At 36.5% G+C, this 23,387-nt stretch overlaps 1 protein-coding gene across 1 annotated transcript in view; it reads left to right on the top strand.

The window, feature by feature from the left end:
- Positions 1-23,387, top strand: part of SREK1IP1 (SREK1 interacting protein 1) — a 47,152-nt gene that overhangs the window by 7,574 nt on the left and 16,191 nt on the right. Inside the window, exons 2-3 of the mRNA XM_041765652.1 lie at positions 3,380-3,427; positions 18,389-18,532. Coding sequence (XP_041621586.1) covers positions 3,380-3,427; positions 18,389-18,532 — 192 coding nt within the window. The remainder of the gene's footprint in view (positions 1-3,379; positions 3,428-18,388; positions 18,533-23,387) is intronic.

Here is a 23,387-nt window from a genome sequence, read left to right as displayed (position 1 = left end):
TGTTTCAGACTTGTTTCTGTTCCTGCGAGCTTTTTGCTTAGCTCCTTTGTCAATTTTTTTTCTTGTTAGTTGGTGTTTTTTTTCGTAGTGATTTTCTGGGTTCTGTATGGTAGGGATAATTGCCCTTTATTGGTGCTATGAGTTGCATATATTTGTTCCTACATTTTCCTGTGTCTTTTGAGTTTGTTTTAGGTGGTCTTTGCCATTTTTTAAAAATGTAGGCAATTTTATAAGTTTTTATTCAATGATTTTAGGATTGTAGGTCATGATTACAAAGGAACATTTCGAGGGAGACAGGTTGTATTACTCTGAACAGCACTAGCAAACTTTAAATAGGAATGGAACAAAGAACAGCATGAGAACCTCAGATGGGGAACTGGGTAACTTCTGATTGAAGTAATGAGGGCCCCTCAATATGGCCTTGCTATTCAGCTTGACATAGATCTTGAGTACTATTGTATCAGCAGAATTCTTGTTCCAAACAACAGAAACTGACTTAGTTAATTGAAGAAGAAAATGAAAGATATCAGGGAGCTCACAGAACATAAGCAAAGGCTAGATAACAAGACTTGGAAAACAGAAAAAAAACAAGGACATCCATAGCCAAGATCCTGCACAGCCCCAGACATGGTTAGGAGTGCTGCTCTCTGGCGTCACTCCCACTAGAAGCTGCATCTTGACAGGAGAATGAATGAAATGTCCTCACTTCATTGTGTCACTTGTCTCAGAGTTATTGTATCAGAAGCATCAGATTAAATGTCCCAGGCAGAAGCATTCAGTTGGCCCAACACTCAAGGAAATTAGGACAAATGAAGCCTGAAATTTTAATGTAACCAAAAACTGGTGAGAAACATAGTTGATATGGAGTTATTTATTTAGAGTTCTTGTTGCATAAAGAAGTTACAACTTTGTTAAAGAAACCTACTCTGAAAAAGTTTGATATTTCATTCATTATGAATTCTGAGGTAGAGTTCGTCATAAGTAAGTTAATTTCTCATAAATGCTGAGATCTGTCCACTACAACAGTTTTAGTTCATTGTAGGAATGATAATGGTGCATTTATAACAGTTTTGTTCTGTCTCATCCAGCGTCTATGGTTTCTATGGAAACAGACTTAACATTGACCTGGATTCTCTGCATTTTGGGGTTTTTTTTCCCCCAATGAGCAATTATTTCATAATGAAAGAGCCTGAGATTTTATTATTAATCCGGTTTTATACCACAGTTCTACAACAGTGCAGCATATGTATTACCACAAGGTTTATGAGAAAAAGTGAGATTGAGGCACAACACTTAAAAACTTCATCAATGATACATAAAAATTGATAATAACCTAATAACAGCCTAGTTTTGCACATATTAATTGGTTAAAAGGCACATAAACAATACAATAAATAGGGTATTGTACCTTGTAGAAGACCTGGAGTTTGCTGTGGAAGTGGACTTCATAAGAATTAGAGCTTGTGAATTGTTCCAAAGTAATGGTAGGAAGAGGATGACATGAAATCAGATTAGAGTTATTACATCTTATGCAGTTGGACCCTGCTCACAGCACACATGCTGAACTGAGGTCACTAGAAATATTTTGGGTGCATTTTGCATATTCTTATAAGCCTCCGAGTAACTGGATACTGCATTCACTTAGTGCATTCTGCATTCACTTAGTGTTTTTCTTGGACAAAAGTCACATTATATTAAAATTGTTCTCTTTTATATCAGTTGCACAGAAACAAATTCATGTTTTTAAAACAAGCATTATAGCATACTTGACTGTACTTTTACTAGAATAACTCAACTATATATATATTTTTTTTAAAGATTTTATTTATTTATTCATGAGAGACACAGAGAGAGAAAGAGAGAGGCAGAGACACAGGCCGAAAGAGAAGCAGACTCCATGCTGTGAGCCCAATGTGGGACTAGATCCTGGGTCTCCAGGATCAGGCCCTGAGCTGAAGGTGGTGCTAAACCGCTGAGCCATCTGGGCTGCCCAACAGTATATATTTTAAAGTAACTTTGGGATTAGGGAAAATGACTATTGTATTGTCTTCATAACTGTAAGGAGATACTTTGAAAATGACCTTCCTTTTAAAATTAACAGTATTAAAAAATAAAAAAATAAAATTAACAGTATTTTATATTTGTGCTATATGTATTTTATTAGTGAATTTGGATTATAGCTTCATATGAAGGGTTTAGGAATTAGAAGCCTTTCATTAAGGGAATGGAGCAGTTCTTTCCTGACCTTCTGGTTGGTGGAAGTCCTTATTAGAGGTTAAAATTAGTCATATATATATATATATGTATATATATATATATATATATATAATGCAGTCATAAAAATATTCTGATATATGCTACAATATGGATGATCTTGAAAACATTACACTAAGTAAAATAATTCTGGTACAATAGGATAAAAGTTATAGGATTCAACTTATATGAGATTCCTAGAATAGGTAAATGTATAGAGGCAGAAAATAGAATAGAGATTACTATGGGCTAGAGGGGAGAATGAGAAGCTATTTAATGGGTACAATTAGTGTTTGGGATGATGAAAGATTTTGGAAATTGTAGTGATGGTTGTAGTAACATTGTGAATGTACTTAATACCATGGAATTATACACTTAAAACTGCTTAAGGTGATAAATTTTATGTTTTTTTTTTTTTTTACAAAAATCTATTTCATCTGTTATTTCCTCTTCCAACATTGTTCTCATGTACCACTAATTATACAGAGATAACTATAAATGTTTCTAAACTTTGATCAGACTGAATTTGTGACTAGAGGTTTGTTTTCTTTTGTCAGAATCTGATTGCTGAATTCAGATGTTTCTTATAATACGTAGCAATTAAAGTATTTCTTTGGATTCTCATCAATTCTTTTTAAAAAGTCAGTTTGTTTTTCTTCTAAGGGAGAACAGGAAAACATTTGTTATCTTGAATGTTTATATATATGTACATTTAATAACTAGTATATATAGTGAATATATGTATGCATATACATACATAGCTAATTATTTACATTTGAGGGACAAGCTGAAGTTCTCTGGAATTTCTTCCTCAGTGTTCTAGAATTCTGGGAATATTTAAGCTCTTGACCATAACACTGCATTTCTGTTAAAGAAAAATAAATATATTCTGGAATTATTCTTAAAATAGTGTCAAAGAAAATAGTGTGAGTAAATTGGCTTTTCCAGTTACTTCTAATATTCAAAACAATTGAATGAATAGTGTTACTAATTTGGGTCAGGAATGACTTTTTTTTTTAAAGAAAGAAATTCTACAGTAAGAGGTTTCTTAGTTTATTCATGTGATGAAATTCTTATTTTTCTACTTTTTATATGTCTCCTAAAATGTTATCCGATTGTATTTCAGGTTGCAACAAGGATAGTGTCCGAGCCGGCTGTAAAAAATGTGGCTATCGTAAGTACATTAAAAAATAATGCTTCGAAGAGTGAATCATTGCCTCTTTGGGCAGTGTATTTTAGCATCCTGATTTCAGTGCCGTGATTTCAGCATAGTTCTATAGCCTTGTTATTTAGCCGGGTTTGCAGAGGATTCAGAAATTGCTCTGTCAACCCTAAATAGTTAATTTCTTCCCTGCTACAGACTCAATAACAGATGACTGTGTATCTAGTGACTAGCAAATATGTCAAGTACAAGTGGAGTAGTAGATTTTGGAGACTGAAGAAAGTATATTCCAAAAAAGAGTATAAATGTATTTAATCTTTTACTCCTTGTCCTTCTAGATATTGGATGAAGAGGGGAAAGCAATGAAAAATTTTTATGAAGGGTTTTCCTGTAGATTGACTTTAGTCTTTTTAAGGATGAAATTAGTCCCAGAATTTCTGCTCACAGGCAAAAAGTTGATGTAAACAATCATTAATCTCTGTTATGATCAGTGAAATGAAAAAAAAAAAAAAAAAAATCTCTGTTATGATCAGTGAAATGGACCATAGAAATGGATCAATGAAATGGAATAGAAAAGTAAACTTTAACATGTGCAATTTTGTAGCTTAAATTTGTAATTATGTATCACAAATACCACTTCTTTAAAGTAACATTTCCTAAAGCTTTGATAACAGCTCTAACAGTAGCATTTGTTGTTTTTTAAGTTGTTTGGAGACCATGCAAATGAGCCTGGATTATGGTTAATACTCTGTATAAAATTAGTTAACTAATTAATTTACATAAAAGTGTAGTTATATTTGAAGCAAAATGTTACATGAGCCTCAGATGTACAACATAATGATTTGATAAGTTTTTACTTTAGCACAAGTATAGTTACCACAAGTATAGTTACCACTGGTCACTACATAGTGCTATTACAATACCATCGACTGTATTCCCTATGCTGTACAGAAAAGTTATTTTTAAAAAGATAAATGTGATGTAAAAAAAAAAAAGTCCATTCAAGAGCATGTGAATTGAGAGCACTCAGGGACATAAATCTCCATTAAAAGGGCTCATAATGAAAGCATACTGAGAGTACCAAGTCACATTCCTCCAAGCAAAGGCTGAAATCTGTCTCAAGGGAATCTTGCTCATTTAGCATAAGCATACATTAACCTTCGTATAAATAAAAACTCCTGAAGAATATACTTGCACGCAAGAAATGAGTACAATAAAAATCTTTCTGTGTTTTAAACTTGTTTATATTTATTTTTGCTTTGTTTTTTTTTTCTTTAAATCTTTGCTAATTTCCATGTTTCATTTCTTGATTTAGGTAGGACTTATGAACCTGCTTGCTCATGTGCATGTTCTTGTGCATGTGTGCACTTGCTCGCTCTCTCTTCTATATATGCTGTTTTATTTACTTCAAAATCCAGAATGGATTTTCCAATCTATCTACGAATACTGGTTTATCTACTTGGACCTCTTCCAAGATTTGTAAGAAAATAGTGAAAATAATTTGTTGGAAATATTTGTTGATTTAGTCTCCTTATTGCTATTTTATTTTACACTATAATTGAAGTATCTGTAGTAATTAGAATTTTCTTATAGAAGCCAAGTAAACAAATAGGTTTGGCAATCTTTCTAAGTGGGTTCCTTCTGCTTTATTATTTTAATCTATGATTTTAGTGATTATTAAATAACTCATTTGTTTCCTGTGGAAAAATTAAGTAATACTTCCCTTCTGGCTTAAACTTAACACCTTATACCTATTAAAAAGGGATATCTTCTCAATTTATGTGTCTTTCTAATGGAAACTACATTTAAAAAATTACCTGTTATTTGGAGGCCAGAATCTTAGTATTGATGGAGTATCTAAGAGAAAAGTCCACAAAAATCTTTGAAATGTTTTTAATGCCTAAAAATGTGCATATTCATCAATCAGTTACAAAAGAGTATTGTCTCTCTAATGTGAAACAAATGATTTAGGTTGTACAATTTAAAAATTTTAATACTTGAAGAAGACTTTATTGTCCGTATGTTTCAATATGATTATATTGTTTTCAAAAGCTTGAAGTTAAGGCGGCTGTATTACAAAAGTTAAGATGTATTACTAAATAACATGAATGTCACTTTTTCATGACATTCCTCAACAGTATTAGAAGAATTATTATTTGTATGATGAGTTTCTGAATTTTTTTTGGAGTTGGCAACTTCTGAATATTTAAAAGCTACAAAGTCACTAAGCCTTTGTCCATGGAATAAATGTCTCAGATAATTATCATAGTTCTCAGAAAACATACCTTTAAAAAGTTCAGTGTACTGAGTATACTCAATAGTGGAGCATTTGATTATAGCAGCAGGAAATAAGAACATACCTAAATACCTTTAATATTTTATTTAACTTAAAATACTAATCTATTGATAGACATTCATAACCTTTTCTTTGCCTGTGGGTCTGCTCATTATTGTTTCTCATGGTCTTTTAAGTGCGAATACCTGAAATGCATTTCCTACTTCTTAGTTTGTTTCTCCAAAGATAAGCAAGCAGTGAAAATAATAAGTCTAAATGCAAAATCATTTTATCATTATTTCTCAGCTAGGGGTAATACTGCCCCCTTGGAAATCCATGGACTTTTTTTTTTCTTCTTAAGTTGTCCATTTGAGGTTAAGAGCAACAATAGGACATTTAGTATGTAGGGTTTAGGGATTATAAACATCCTACAATGTGTAGGGCGGTTCTAGGCAGTGGAGAATTATCTACCTCAAAATGACAATGGCTCCCACTTTGACAAACAGGTACTTTTTATTGTTTTAGATTTTTTTTTCTCTGTCTTGTACAGTCTTGCACCAGTACCTAATTTGAAAACTGCTTTTTAAAAATAATTCATTTAAATCAGGTGTTTCCCATAATACAGCTTTGTTTATAGAAACAACCACTCTTCTTTTGTCCTGGATTCATATTTTTGGCCTTACATGATTGTACATAAGCAAACTTATATATAACAATAACAGACTCTTAGTGGAATAAAATATCAACAGGTAAAGTAAAATATTTAGACATGAGCTGAGGAAAGACCAAGAAGGTACAATGCTAGGAGAAGAAGAATAGATATTCAAAAGTAAGGGAAAATTGTCATGTGCCACTGATAGGATTTGTAAGAAATGGTTTGGAAATTGTCATTGGATTTAGCAGGTAGGATGCTTTTTTGACCTTAGGAAGTTCAGTTTAAGTGGAGTGGTAGGTCATGAAGCAAACTGGGCAGATTTAAGCCTGTACGGGGAGGGATAAAAAAAATGGAGTGGCTATATAGTCTCCAGTTTCATGAAATTTGCATGAGGAAAGTAAGGAATTGTTTTAGTCCTTATGGGCTTCTATAACAAAATACCACAAGGTCAGTAGCCTATAAAGAGAAATGATTGCTCATAGGAGGCCGAAAGTCCAAGTTCAAGGTGAAAGCACGTTTTCCAGGTCATAGACTTTTCATTTTATACTCACATGGTGGGGGCAGCCCGGTGGCTCAGAGGTTTAGCACCGCCTTCAGCCCAAGGCCTGATCCTGGAGACCCGGGATCGAGTCCCACGTCGGGCTCCCTGCGTGGAGCCTGCTTCTCCCTCTGACTGTGTCTCTGCCTCTCTCTCTCTCTCTCTCTCTCTCTCTCTCTCTCTGTCTTTCGTGAATAAATAAATAAAATCTTTAAAAAAATAAAAGGGACTCCAGGGACATCTCTAGTCCTTTCCACCACATGAGTGTATGTATATATATATATATATATATATATATATATATATATATTTTTTTTTTTTTAAGATTTTATTTTTAAAATCTTTAAAGATTCTATTTATTTGTTCACAAGAGACACACACAGAGAGAGAGGCAGAGACACAGGCAGAGGGAGAAGCAGGCTCCACGCAGGAAGCCCAACGTGGGACTTGATCCCTGGTCCCCAGATTGTGCCCTGGGCCGAAGGCGGCACTAAACAGCTGAGCCACCCAGGCTGCCCCCTCTTTTATAAGGCAATAATCCCATTCATGAGGTTACCACCCTCAGAACCTAATCACCTCCCAAAGCTTCCACCAACTAATACCATCCTCTTTGGGGGTTAGAATTTCACTATATGAATTTTGAGGGGGCACAGACATTAGGTCATAACAGGAACATATTGAATATACTTGACCCTTGAACAAGATGAGTTTGAACTGCACAGGTTTAGTTGTGAGTAGGATTTTTTTGTCTTTGTTTTTGTTTTAATAAATACTGTATAACAGTAGAACAGGAACCACCATGTCTCCTTCTCTTCCTCCAAACCTCCACTTAGCCAAACTAGATCCTAGAATGATACCTGTATCTTGCTCCTCTCTTGAGAATGTGGAAAACCTTCCAAGTGGAGTCTAGGGAAGGTAGATAACCAGGGAAGTTAAAGCACCTTTACCCTTCTCTCTAGGTCGCTTGTTCCACCTGGTCCCCTTTATGTGATTCTAATGCAGTTTCTGCTTGTGGGGGAAATGCTGTCAAGGGGTAAGTTCCCCCACAATATTAGCAACCCTCCTTAGAAGACATTCAGCACCTTGGACAGCACCCCCATACTGAGCCCAAGGCTTTTGTCTGGTGCCGTCCTGCCCCCCGAGGGTTCTGCACTCCTTGGTGGAGAGTCAGTAACCCCTTGGGTGGGTTATTATGTGGTCCTTGGCTTCTTTGGCAACAACCCTTCCCCAGAGCCTGTTTCTTGCACCTCCCAGTTCAAGACCTCAGTGAAGAGAGTTCCCCACGGGTAATAGGATAGAGTACCAGGAGCAGGGAAGAACCCTGATGTTCCAGCCTTTCCTGCAACTTGCCTCCACCTTTGCTTTGTTTTTAATCATTTGGTTACTTCTATCTTACTTTTCTATCACAAAAAATACAGTAGTTCAGTTTTGAGGGAGCCAGAAGTTATTTGAGTGCCCCTACCCTACCCCCTATGTTGTTCAGGAGTCCACTATAATTCCTGGAAGGGAATTTGGCATAAAGGGAGGGTTTTATATTTAAGATATAATATGTTTATATAGACTGAAGGGATATTATAGGAAATGTTGCAGATCCTGGAGACCGGAGAAGATTAAGCAATTTCCTCTAAGAGTTATAACAAGGATATTTCTTAATTTTGGAGAAAGCTAGGTGAGAAGAAGTATGGCTATTTTCAGGTGTGGAGACAGTAGAATGAGACACTGTCTGGTAATCTTAGGAGACTGAATTATCTGTTTGGGGAGGGGGTATTGAGTGAGACAGGAAAGTGTTTGGACCATAATTTAAGTCAGTCATAAGTTTGGAAAAGTCACTGAGGAAAATAGGACATGCACAAAAAATGAAATGTTTTGTATTTGTGCTAATGTTCATGAATGTGTGATTGCACTCAAGCATTGCTTGGTGACTCAAGGATAGGAACTATCCAAAGAAAGTTTAGCTTTGAGCCAGAGTATTTGTTTTACGGTGAGATATGATAGATGATCAAGAATATGAATGAGTCATAGAGACTTATAAAAGAGTGTTCAAGGAGTCAGGAATGAGGAATTTGATAGGCTAGGGGAAAATGAAGGGATTGAGTGAGTTAAGATCTTAATAAGATTCCCAAACAGATCTGTGTATGAGTGTGAGGGAGTGAGAAAGCTAGAAGGATAAGTGCTTATACTGAGAGTATGATTTTGGAGTTTAAAATTTCCAAAATGGAACATTTCAGGTGATGACAGGGAGCATAGTGTGGCCATGGCATCTAGAATATCAAGGAACTGAGAAAAGCCGTACAGCACCCTAGACTGTCCATTTAGGCCTGTAGAAGGGCTTAGGGTGAAGCACTAGCGTATGAGCCAGATTCCAAAGACTTCAGTAGATAGGCAACAGGGCTGCGTGGGAGAGTAGAGGACTGCTATATTGGGAAACAGTATTAAGAAGCCTAGAGGATGCTAATAATACTGAAATAAGCTGTAGAAAAGTGTTCTCGGGGAAGAGCCAAATATCCTTTAAAACAAGCGGTAGAGGAAGCAAACTGAGGACAGGTAGCACAATTTGTCCACTAGGGATTGTGTGTTTCAGAAGCAGTCATGAGAAGATTGGGAGAGAAGGGGGTAATGACCCGTTAGGTCAGGAGCACAGAAACAATATGAAGATGAGACTTCCAGGAAGATATATGGATACAAAAGCCTGCATTTTTGGGTAGGAATCACAATGATAGGGACATGAAGCTTGGTGGAATTAATTGTGTTTAATGATTCAGGAGTTTGTAATGTAGCCTCATGCTTTCAGAGCTGAGGACCTTAGGGAATGCCCAAACCTGGTTTACTTAGCACTAGTTCACATGGTCTGCATACTCCCTGAGCCAAGCAATAGGTACATGAACATCCTGATTATAAAACATAATTTATCAGGACGCCTGGGTGGCTCAGCAGTTTAGCGACTGCCTTCGGCCCAGGGCGTGATCCTGGAGTCCCGGGATCGAGTCCTGCATGGGGCTCCCTACATGGATCCTGCTTCTCCCTCTGCCTGTGTGTCTGCCTCTCTCTCTGTGTGTGTGTCTCTCAAGAATAAATAAAATCTTTAAAAAAATAAAAAATAATAAAAACATAATTTATCATTCTTTGGTAAATCTTTGTCAGCACGTTCTAAATGAAACTAAGTTTTTATTGTTATGTGGCACTTCGAGTTGCCCATCCAACCACTCCTTGAATGCAAATAATGGAGAACGTACTTTTGCTTTTAATGATACAATAAATGGTCATAATCCGACACCATGTATTAAATACCTACTTGGTGCTATAGATTGTGCTAAGCACTTTAAAGATACAACTCACTGCATTTCATTCTTAAAACAACCTTATGAAGTAAGTTTCCTGGTGCCCATTTTCATGAACAATCAAAAAAAAAAGATTGATTCAACTCAATCTTTAAAGATACAACTCACTGCATTTCATTCTTAAAACAACCTTATGAAGTAAGTTTCCTGGTGCCCATTTTCATGAACAATCAAAAAAAAAAGATTGATTCCGGCACCAGATTGCCTTAGGAGCAAACCTCAGCTGGCGCTTACTCTCAGTGTGACATCAGGGAAGTTGCTTAGCTACTCTGCTTCTGTTTCTTATGAAATGATGTAATTATAGCCCCTAGTTCCACAGAGTTGTTGTGAAGATTAAGTTAGTTAATTCAAATGTTGAGATCAATGGTTTGCCATAGGAATTCCTCAATAACTATTACTGATTATTGTTACTGTTACAAATCAGAAAATAGGCTCAGGAGGATTACTTTATTATTAAGTGGGGAGACTGGAAATTGAAATCTGGTAATCTGTAAGACTTTACACTATGCCATCGTCTTTTTCCCACTATTTTTAAAAATTGTGGCAAAATATATATATAACATAAAATTTGCCATCTTAAGCATTTTTAAGTATATAATTCAGGTGCATTTATTACATTCACAGTGTTGTACAACCAACTCCACTATTTATTCTGACACTTTTCATTACCCTAAACAGAAATGTTTATTTCTCCAGCCCTCCCTTCCCCCAGGCCCCATCCTCCAATTTGCTTTCTATTCTATGAATTTGGCCATTCTGACTATATCATGTAAGCATAATCATATGGTATTTGTACTTTGTGTCTAGCTTATTTCCCTTAGTATAACATTTCAAAATTCATCTCTGTTTTTGTTTCTTTGTTTTGTGGTTGATATGATACATTGTATTTATCCATTCATCTGTTGGCAGGCACTTGGGTTGTTTCCACTTTATTGGTATGGTGACTAATGGAGCCATGAAATTATCTGTCGGAATCCCTTTTTTCAGTTCTTTTGAGTATATGCCTAGGAGTGGAATGCTGGGTCACCTTGTTCAGCTTTTAGAGGGCCTGCCAAACTGTTTTCCACTAAAAATGGAACATTTCATTTTACATTCCCACTAGAAATGTGTAAGAATTCCAACTTCTCTGCATTCTTGCCAACATTATTCTTTTCCTTTTTTTTTTTTTTAAATGTGTAGCCATCCTAGTAGATAGTAGGAATTGATATCTCATTATGGTTTTTGATTTGAATTTCCCTAATGATTGATGATGGTGAGCATCTTTTTTTTTTTTTTTTTTTTTTTTTTAAGATTTTATTTGTTCATGAAAGAGAGAGAGGCAGAGACACAAACAGAGGGAGAAGCAGGCTCCATGCAGGGAGCCTGACGTGGGACTCGATCCTGGGTTTCCAATATCAAGCCCTGGGCTGAAGGCGGTGCTAAAACACTGAGCCGCCTGGGCTGCCCATGTGAGCATCTTTTTATAGTCTTATTGGCCATTTGTATATCTTCTTTGGATTAATGTCTACTCAAATCTTTTGCCCATTTTTTAATTGAGTTGTTTTTTTTTCTTGAATTGTACGACTTGTATATACACTGGATGTTAAACCCTATCAATGTGATTTGCAAATATTTTCTCCAATTCTGTAGGCTGTCTTTTCACTTTCATACTAATTTCTTTGCAAAAAATTTTTAAATTTTGATGAAGTCTAGTTTATCAATTTTTTCCTTTGTTGCTGGTGTTGTTGGTATTTAGTTTTTGGATCTATTTATTTATTTATTATTTTAGAAAGAGGTAGAGGGACCAAGCAGGAGGGACAGAAGGAGAAAGAGAGAGAATCTCAAGCACACTCCACATTGGGTGCAGAGCCCGACATAGGCCCTGATCCCATGACGCTGAGATCACGACCTGAGCCCACGACCCCAAGATCAAGACCTGAGCTGAGACCAAGAGTCAGATGCTTAACTGACTGCACCACCTAGGCACCCCTGGTGCTTTTGGTGTTTACCTAGAATCCTTTGCCAAATTCGAAGTCCTGAAAAAACTTATCCTTTCCTGTCTCCTAAGAGTTTCATGGTTCTAATTCTTATAATAAGTCTTTGATCCATTTTGAGTCAGTGTTTGCATATGATGGGAATAAGATGTTCAACCTCATTAGTTTGCATGTGGAAATCGATTTGTTTCTGCACCATCTATTGAAGACACTATTCTTTCCCCAATAAGTAGACTTTACACTGTTGTCAAAAATCATTTGGAGATACACACACACGTATTTATTTCTGGGTTCTTAATTCTGTTCTCTTGGCCTATATGTCTATCCTTGTGACAGTACCATCCTGTTTTGATTAGCTTTGTGGAAAGTTTTGAAATCAGGAAGTGTGAGTCATTCACTGCTGTTCTTTTTCAAGATTGTTTAGGCTAGTCAGAGCACCTTGAATTTGGGAATTAGTTACTATTTACTATTTCTGAAAAGGCCCCTTCATTTTTTATAACCAACTACTAAAATGTTGTAATTTGAAATGTCTCTGTATCTGTGGTCAGGATTTGTGTCTGGTCACCTAAGAGTTTTTTCTGCTCATTGTCTACTTAGAGTCTATTTAGAAAAGACATCACAAGAACTGTAATTTGGAATACAATTATTTCCTAAGTTTGTTCACTTATTCCCCCAGTAGAAAAAAACAGGAGACTCTATTTGTAGCTTTATGAGTAACTTGTCTTAGTATTAGTTTAGGGTCAATTTCATTGAAATAAAGCTAAAATGCATGTGAGATGGAGCTTGCTGCCAGTGTGGTTATTATTTCAGTATTTACTTTAAATATTCATTGCAATATGAAGTGTTTGAGTGCAAAGCTAGCTTAAGTTAAAGGAAAAATTATATCATCAGGAGTTCTGATCAAAATGGCAAGCTGAACCAAGATAGAAAGTCCTCCTTTGTGCTTTGAACACAAAAATGCTGAGAAAAACAGAGTAACAACAACAATAAAAATAACCCAGCTCAAATGAATGAATAGGAAATCCCTAGTGGTGGAAATGAAAAGTTGCTCAAAGCCAGACAGGGAATGATAGCTGAAAACATTGAGGTCCACAGGCCTACTGGGTAGACTTTTATGGACTAGAGAATGAAGCCTTAGACTACTGTGGGATGGCAGCTTGGCTGGAGTAGGGACTCTTGCATAAAGCCCTGTTTGAAAGGCTGTGAAGCTGGGATTAGAAAAATCCCACTCACTATCTAGAGAAAATGGCGAGAAACTTTACTGTATGAGTTCCTACAAGATAATAACTAGAAGAAAAGGAATAATCAAGAATTGGCAACCCAAGCTTATAGCATGTATGAGGAGTGAATTTATACTGCCACCAATGAAGCAGGATCTATTTTTCCAAGTTGAGAAATTAACATCGAAAATAGATCTGGTATTGGGGCACCTAGCTGGCTCAGTTAGTAGAATGTGCAACTCTTGATCTCGGGGTTGTGAGTTCAAACCCCATACTGGACATGAGAACATACTTTAAAAAATTGGTCTGCATATGGTTTTACTCATGTGGAATTTAAGAAACAAAACAAATTAACACAGGGGAGAAAATAGGCAAACCACAAAACAGACTTAACAATAGAGAACAAACTAAAGGTTGATGAGGGAGGTGGGAGGGGGAATAGGGGATTAAAGAGGGCTCCTGTTGTGATGAGCACTGGGTGTAGTATGTAAGTGATGAATCATTAACTTCTACACCTGAAACATATCACAATGTATGTTAACTAACTGGAATTTCAATAATTGGAAAAAAATTGGTCTATCAAATTAGATAGGCTTAAGTGCAGTTATATGTCATTATTAATAAAACAACATAAAGGCTGCATAGAAATTTTCAAAATAAAGGAACAGGGGAGGAGATAGGTTAAATATTGATATTCAGAAGTTTTCTCACAAAAATGGCAACTTAATATGATTAATAACAGAAAGAGCGTAGTAGAGTAATTTCAGTATCAGACTTTTGAGGTAAGAGCGGTGTAGGAATAGAGATTCAGGGGCACCTGAGTAGCTCAGTTGGTTGAGCATCTGCCTGAGGTCGTGATCCCGGGGTCCTGGGATCGAGCCTCATGTCTGGCTCCCTGCTCAGCAGAGAGTCTGCTTTTCCCCTCCCTCCGCCTCTCCCCATGCTTGTGCTCTCTCTCTCAATAAATAAATAAAATCTTAAATAAAAAAAAAAGGAATAGGGATCCCTGGGTGGCGCAGCGGTTTGGCGCCTGCCTTTGGCCCAGGGCGCGATCCTGGAGACCCGGGATCGAATCCCACATCAGGCTCCCGGCGCATGGAGCCTGCTTCTCCCTCTGCCTGTGTCTCTGCCTCTCTCTCTTTCTCTCTGTATGACTATCATAAATAAATAAAATTAAAAAAAAAAAAAAAGGAATAGAGATTCAAGAACAATCAATGAAAAAGGTAAAATGATAATGATCTTGATTGTGCTTACTAATATAATCTTCAAATATTTATAGCAAAAACTGTATTATAAGGAGAAATTGACAAATTTTTAATGATAGAAGTACTTGAAAATTATACTATCAGAAGTTATTAGACAAAAAAATGAAGATTTGAACAACAAAATAGACATAGCACTCTATTCAACAGAGTGATATATGTTTTTAAAATACATACCAAGTCATTTCATAAATTTATTACATGATAGTCCACAGAAGAAATCTCAGCAAATACCAAATAACTGATCTCATACAGATCCCACTTTCTTTTTTTTTCTCCAGAAGTTCATTTTTTAAAAATGAACTTTTTGTTGTCTGATTGTTGGGGCTAGGACGTCTAGTACTATGTTGAATAGCAGTGGTGAGAGTAGACATCCCTGTCGTGTTCCTGATCTTAGGGGAAAGGCTCTCAGTTTTTCCCCATTGAGAATGATGTTTACTGTGGCTTTTCATAGATGATTTTTATGATATTGGTAGATGTTCCCTTTATCCCTACATTCTAAAGAGTTTTAATCAGGAATGGATGCTGTATATTGTCAAATGCTTTCTCTGCATCTTTTGAGAGGACCATATGGTTCTTGTCTTTTATTGATGTGACCTATCATGTTGATTGTTTTATGAATGTTGAACCACACTTGCATCCCAGGGATAAACCCCACTTGGTCTTGGTGAATAATCCTCTTAATGTACATTGGATCCTATTGGCTGGCTAGTATCTTGGTGAGAATTTTTGCATCCGTGTTCATCAGGGATTATTGGTCTGTAATTCTCCTTTTCGGTGGGGTCTTTGTCTGGTTTTGGGTTCAAGGTAATGCTGGCCTCATAGAATGAGTTTGGAAGTATTCCTTCTATTTCTATCCTTTGAAAAAGCTTTAGTAGAATTGGTATTATTTCTTCTTTAAATGTCTGGTACAATTCCCCTGGGAAGCCATCTGGCCTTGAGAAGTTTTTGATGACTGCTTCAATTTCCTCGCTGGTTATTGGCCTATTCAGGTTTTCTATTTCTTCCTATTTCAGTTTTGGTAATTTGTAGGTTTCCAGGAATGTAGCCATTTCTTCCAGACTGCCTAATATGTTGGCATGTAGTTGCTCATAACGTGTTTTTAAAATCATTTGTATTTCCTTGGTATTAGTTGTGATCTCTCCTCTTTCATTCATGGTTTTATTACTTTGAGTCTTTTTTTTCTTTTTAATAAGTCTGGCTAGGGGTCTATCTTAATAATTCTTTCAAAGAACCAGCTCCTGGTTCATTGATCTGTACTACAGTCTTTCTGGTCTGTATTTTATTGAGTTCTGCTGTAATCTTTATTATTTCTCTTCTGCTTGTTTTAGACTTTATTTGCTGTTCTTTTTCCAGTTCCTTTAGGTATAAGCTTAATTTGTGTATTTGAGATTTTTCCAACTTCAGACCCTACTTTCTGATCAGAAAGTAGCATAATCTGAAAACTGTGTATGTTTGCATATAAAAAGAATACTTCTGAATGATTCATTTGGAAAGAAATCACAACAGAGGAAACTTGTTTCCAGCAGTATGGCAGACTGGATCCTCTTGTAAACAACTAAGAAACTTGTATAAAATGCACAGTACATTATTTTAGATACAATAGTGTTCTAGAAAGAAAGAATTAGAGGGCAACAATCAAAGGAAAGCAGAAATTTAAAAGAGGTAAGAATTGAGGGTATTTCCTGAACCCAGTGTTCATGAACTTGTATTTATATGGGTTGACAGAGTACAGGGGATAAAAGCAAGGCTTGGGGTCCAGGTTAAGATTGGGACTCTAACTAGAGTTGTTACTGTATAAATTTAGAACTTCCAAAGGATTTCACACTCAAAGAGAGAACTAGAAATAAACCCTAGCACAAAGTTAGTGAATCATTAGTGGGTTGTGAAATCAATTATTTGGTTACGATCAGCACTGTTGGTTGTTGTTTTTTATTTTTGTTTCTGTGTATCAAGCGTAGTAATGCTTCAGGTAACTTTTTGTTTCATTGTGAGTGTGTTAGTGTGAATTTGTATTTGAATGCATATATGAATACAAAACATAATATTGAGAGGCAAAAACTAGTTGCAGAATGATAGGTAAATATCACTGAGTTTATGTTATAAAATAATCCAATATGCTGTTTTGGAAGGATGAATACCAACTGCAGTGTACCAACTTCTGAAGACAGAGGGAGTAGAATGAGATTAAGACAGGGTTCCAAGGAATTGTGCAAAGTCCCACCTGTGTGTATGTACGTGTGTATGCACACGCACGCACAGGCATGCAAACATTTACCTTAAACACTGTAAGTGAATATGACAAAATGTTAACATGTGGGTGATAGGCACTTGGATATTGGTTATATTATTTCCTGTACTGGGGGCACCTGGGTGGCTCACTGGTTGAGCTTCTGCCTTTGGCTCAGGTCATGATCCTAGGGTCCTGGGATCAAGTCCCTACAGGGAGCCTGCTTCCCCCTCTGCCTGCCTCCTCTCCTTGTGCCTCTCATGAATAAATAAAAATCTTAAAAAAATAACAACATTTAAAAATAGTAATAATAATTTCCTGTACTTTTCTGGTATTTGTCCTATTTGATTTTTGAATACATGGTATGTGATAAATAAGTAAATATTATAGCTTTATTATTGGGAGAGTCTTTAGGGCGCAAATGATGCCAGAATGAATTTTTTTTTCAGAATGAAATTTTTATTTAAGTGTTCTTTAGAAGAGTACCATCAGGGGATCCCTGGGTGGCTCAGCGGTTTAGCGCCTGCCTTTGGATCAGGGCGTTGTCCTGGAGTCCCGGGATCAAGTCCCACGTCAGGCTCCCTGCACGGAGCCTGCTTCTCCCTCTGCCTGTGCCTCTGCTTCTCTCTCTCTCTCTCTCTCTCTCTCATGAATAAATAAATAAAATCTTAAAATAAAAAAAATAATAAATAAAAAGAACGCCATCAGGAGCCCCTGGGTGTTGCGGTCAGTTAAGCTTCGGACTCTTGGTTTTGGCTCAGGTCATGATCTCAGGGTCCTGAGATCAAGCCTTGTATCAGACTCTGTGCTCAGCAACGAGTCTGCTGAAGTTTCTCTTTTTCCCCCTCCCATGCTCATTCTCTCTCTCTCTAAAGTGAATGAATAAATCTTTTTTTTTTTAAAGCACAGTATATTATCATGGCACTTTTAATTAGATGAAAGCTATATAGTTACTCTGTAAGTAAGTACATAGAAAGGGAAAATACATGAAGTATTATGTAGCCAAAAAGTGCTTATTAAATTAGAAGCTCTGGGATCCCTGGGTGGTGCAGCGGTTTGGCGCCTGCCTTTGGCCCAGGGCGCGATCCTGGAGACCTGGGATCGAATCCCACATCGGGCTCTCGGTGCATGGAGCCTGCTTCTCCCTCTGCCTGTGTCTCTGCCTCTCCCTCTCTCTCTCTGTGTGACTATCATAAATAAATAAAAATAAAAAAAAAAGATTAAAAAAAATAATAAAATAAATTAGAAGCTCTGATGAATAAAGGAAAAAGTTCTCTCTCTGCATGGTTCATTCAGGAAAAGCAAAGTACTACCCACTGAATAATAAAAGTTGGAACTAAACATTAAATCATTAAAAGTGTAACTGGAAAAAAAATAAAAATAAAAGTATAACTGGTTTCTTAACCATGAGGCAACAAAATAAAAATATATAGTGTATGTGTTATTTTGTCATTCACATTTTTGTTTGTTTATTTTACTTAGCTGGTCACCTGACATTTGAATGCCGCAACTTTCTCCGAGTAGATCCCAAAAGGGACATAGTTTTGGATGTGAGCAGTACAAGCAGTGAAGAGAGCGATGAAGAGAATGAAGAACTGAATAAATTGCAGGCATTACAAGAAAAAAGTAAGTAATGTTTTTCTTTCCCTCCATCCTTTAAAAATGTTCCTAAATGTTCTGTTGTATTATGTCATGTTTATCTATTTTTCTGTTGTATTTATCATTTAGATATCTTGTGTATTTTATATAAGAGATAGTGCATAGGTAAGGAAATAGACTTTGAATGTTGCAAGTACTTTGCCCAAAATCAAACAGCTGATCAGTGTTAGAACCAGGAGGCAAGTCTACTTCTGATTCCGCAACACAGGTTTTGTCATTGTTGTTTTTCCATCACATTATCATGTGTCACATGGTACAAAGAGTCTGATTTAAGACTTCGTTTCTACACTTGTTTGGCCATTTGTAGCATGTGACTTTCAGCAAGTCATTTAACCACTGTGAACCTTAATTTCCTTGCGAGATAACACAAAGTGTTAGTTTGTTAAATCATATTCCTTCAAATCAGTGACCTTAGCCATTATCCAGCTTTACTAATAGTTTCAAATATATAAATGATCATGAGGCAGAGGGAAAGCTGCAAGAGTTCTAAGACCACTAGTACAGCTCCCCAGGTATTTTCTTTCTATGTCAGAACCCACTCTGGCTGAGATTAACATGAGGTTTCTTTATTACTCACACACAAAAAAAAGTCATTTAATCGCGAAGCATCTTAATTTTATGTCCATATAGTTGCATTTTCCAGGGTGACATGCCTCATAAATCCGTAGATCCTGGGATTATTTACCATACGCAATCTTGGACAAAATAGATACATCCTGCTATAAGAAATCTATACATAAGGATTCTCTTGCCAACAACTTGATCATAGGCTTGTAGCTTTCAGAATTATAAGAAAATAAATTTCTGTTATTTAAGCACAATCCTGTTTCTGCTCCCCCCTCCAAAGTATTCTCAAGCTAGCAAATACCATTAATTTGTTTCCAGGAGGTCTCTCATTAGCATGTTTACAAAGAAATTTGATAAATTATCTGTTTTCTTTCTTGGTGGCATCCTCCTCTCTCCTCAAAGAGAGAGTAGATTGCGTACCTGTTTAACCATTTCTTTTCCCATCTTGTATATAAAATGGCCTATCCTTGCAAGCAGTTTTTAGGAATAAAATAATGCTGTATGTATGTGAAAATACTTTGTAAACTTCAAAATGCCAAATGGTAGATGTCATACAGAATAAAAATGCTTGGAATGAGAGAGATACAAAAAGGTTAAAATCTCATTTTAGATCACCAGTCAAAAATAAACCATAAACACTTTAAAACTTTTTAAGTTTTCCATATTACATCTAGTGAAGGTAAATGAAGTCAAATGCCAGCATACTAGGACAGGACAAGCTGGGAAGGCAGAAGAAGGAGAGAATCCTAAAAAAGGCAGACAAGACTTAACTACATATGAGTATATACAGCTTCAGGTAAAGATAGCTGCTTGAATGTACACCTTTGATTTTATCACATACTGAAACACCACAAAATGATAGTGGAAGAATTTTTTTCTAAACATAAACCCACAAAGAGAAAGCAAATGAGATAGCAATAATAACAAAATTTTAAAAAGCAGATGAGTTTAGTGATAATGCACTGCACACTTGAGAAAGTTCAATGCTTTAATAGTAGGAGGTCTAAGGAGTAACCTGATAGTATACACTTCAAAACTCCCTAAAGACTTGATAACAAGTATCCTCAGGTACCTCTGTGATGACATTTGTAAAGCTAAAAACAGAGGATTGGTTAAAAATCTGAAGTAATCCTCCTCAATTTGCTTTCCCTACTCTGTGAAGCCAGATGGCTTCCCTCTATCACCTCAGTGGCTACTATAGTTCCGTTTTCTAGACAGGGTAAAACAAAGGGTCTTAAAACTAGGACATACCAAACACAGATGAAAACAATAAGTTAAAGTACAGGTAGAAAATGATGAGAACCTTCCAGCCATCTTCACCTCTTTGGTTCCCAGACTCTGGGTAGAATCACTCAGGTAGAAGATTTAAAGTTTAATCTCTAGGAGGTCTGACTGGTCTCAGAAGAAAGAAATAAAGATACTGACCTCAGGGATTCTTAAAGAATGTGACAGCCAAATTACCAGCAAAGTTAAGATTTCTAAGTTTCACTTGCTCAAAACTTTGTGTGAGATTTTTACACAATCAGGGAGCACTAAATTTCTGAGGAAAGACTCTCATGTGAAATGTAGATACCAAAACCAACCAGCAGACAGATCAACCTGAAGGATAGAGTCTGTGCAGGGAGAAGAAAACAAAAGTCATTAATATCCAATTTTGTAGAAAAATAAGCTATAGCACCCATGAAAGAAGGAGAAGATTCTATAAAAAGAACAAAACAACAAAAGAACTTTTGGAAATTAAAAAAGAAGCAGACATAAAAAAACTTGAAAGAGATGGAAGATAAATCTAACAAGCAAAACAAGAGAAGAAAAAAAAAGATTAGGCAATTGAAGACTTAATCAGGGGAATACTTCATTCAGATGAACTCTAGAAAGAGAAAGATGGAGTTTCCAAGAACTGAAGAACATTAGTTTCCAGATGAAAGGATTCAACAAGAACTAAGCACAGTGTCAGAAATAGATCCACACAAAGCCACACTTTTAAAAAACTTCATACAATAGGAAATAAGGAGAATATAATTCAAACTCCCAGAGTCAAAGATAAAACAGGTTACGGGTGAAAGATCAAGAGTTAGAGTAACTCTGTTCTTCTCTAAAGAAATACTAGAAACTTAGTAGATGTGGTAATGCTTCAGATTTTTGAAGGAAAATTATATCAAATTATACCCAAATTATCAACCAAGTGTGAAATAGAATAAAGGCTTTGGCAGTCATTCAAAGTAAAAAAAAGAAAAAAAAATTTCCTCTTACATACTCTTTGTTAGAGCACTGATTCCAGAGGTTTCTTCCAAAGTAAGGGAGTAGACCCTAAGAAGGAAGACTATAGGAAGTAGAGATAAGAAGGGTGTTTCTGGGGATCCCTGGGTGGCGCAGCGGTTTGGCGCCTGCCTTTGGCCCAGGGCGCGATCCTGGAGACCCGGGATCGAATCCCACGTCGGGCTCCTGGTGCATGGAGCCTGCTTCTCCCTCCGCCTGTGTCTCTGCCTCTCTCTCTCTCTCTCTGTGACTATCATAAATAAATAAAAAAATTAAAAAAAAAAAAAAAAAAGAAGGGTGTTTCTGGAGCACTTGTAGAGGAGATCTCCCGAAGACAGCCACACCAGTCACAGAGACCCGGCTGAAAAGAGCAAAGCTAAAGATTCTAGGAGAAAAAGCCTAAGATTGTCAGCTCCATGGGGACAGTTTCTAGCCCATCCATCTACACTGACCTATCTTAAAACAAACAAAAAAAAAAAAAACAAAACAAGCAAAAACAAAACCAAGAAAACCCAGAATCAGACCAAACTAAAAGTTTTAGAGTTAGTAAGGCTTTTCGAGAACCCATAATTTAAACCTAGTTTTACAGAAAAAGGAACTAAGGACAGATGACTCTGTAGGTCACTGACTTGTCACAGTGAAGCCAGCACTGTGATCCATGTTTCTTTCCCAGTAGCCCCATACCGCTTACAGTACAGTGTGCTGCTCTCCTACCTTAGAGATTATCCAATCTATTGGTTCTTCACCTTTTTTCCATCACCACATTGATCTGAAGGATAAAGTACACTCTCAACATGAATAGTGATTTAGTCTAGAGGTGATTTTTTAATCAGAAAATCTGGGACAAATCTCACCTTGGCAGGAAAGGGAGGGAGTTAATATTACTATAACCACTAGGATAGGAAGTAGTGGGTAAAACTTTCTTGTTAGAAGCAGCTTTCCCTTAACCTCATATTGAGAATAACTGACTCAATGTAAACTTTTTTTTTCCTTAAAAAGATACACTTGCCTATGGCCACTTAAAGTTAAGCTCAGAACTTGTTTCCAAGTCTCATGGCTCCCTCTCAGGAGAGTGCTTATTTCAGCTCATCATGCATATTTTAATAATAAAGAATTATAAAAGGGATCCATATTTATTTCATGGTCATCTAATGGAAGCTCAGTGTCCCCCTACTCACATAAACAATAAATTGGTTCCTCAATACAGGGAGGAAGGGAGTATAGAGTGGTGGTTAGTTCCATGGGTAACTTATCTGCTACTGCTCAGGATGTCTGATGGGGTGAGGATACAATGCTGACGTGTTCAGTTCTCATGCCATAGCCTTTAGTGGTTCTGAGGGCTCCTTGAATCCTTCCTTGGTTCTTAGAGAGAGCTCTTCTATCAGCAATCTTGAGTAAGTTAAGGTTTGGGGAATTTTTTAATTTTTTTTTATTTGTTTATGATAGTCAGAGAGAGATAGAGGCAAAGACACAGGCAGAGGGAGAAGCAGGCTCCATGCACTGGGAGCCTGACGTGGGATTCGATCCCGGGTCTCCAGGATCGCGCCCTGGGCCAAAGGCAGGTGCCAAACTGCTGCGCCACCCAGGGATCCCTGGGGAATTTTTTATAATCACAGTAAGAATAGCAAGCCAGAAGAAAGTGAAGAATTTTTAGTGTGCTTATGTTAATTAGTTTTCCTGCTTTTATGAAATAGAAACATAAAGGGGAAGAGAGGTAAACATCACCAAATAAAACTCAAAACTTACTTTTGTATAAGTTGTATTCTTTTTTGCTTCTGCTTTTGTTTATTTCTATCATATTGTATGTTTTTCAATGTATTTAATGTATTTAAGGAATTAATAGAAAGTAATTTATTTCATTTAAAACAAACAGATGTCTAAATGACAAATACATCAATTTTTGACACAAATTGGAAAACCTGAGAGCAGGACATGACATGGATAGGAGCAAACATTGTTGTCTTATAGCATGACACCCTGGAACCTGTGAAGCCTTATA

Source organism: Vulpes lagopus, chromosome 8 (genome assembly GCF_018345385.1).
Source record: "Vulpes lagopus strain Blue_001 chromosome 8, ASM1834538v1, whole genome shotgun sequence".
Lineage (NCBI taxonomy): Eukaryota > Metazoa > Chordata > Mammalia > Carnivora > Canidae > Vulpes > Vulpes lagopus.
Note: the sequence above shows the minus strand (reverse complement) of the source record. Positions and strands in the feature narration are given on the sequence as shown.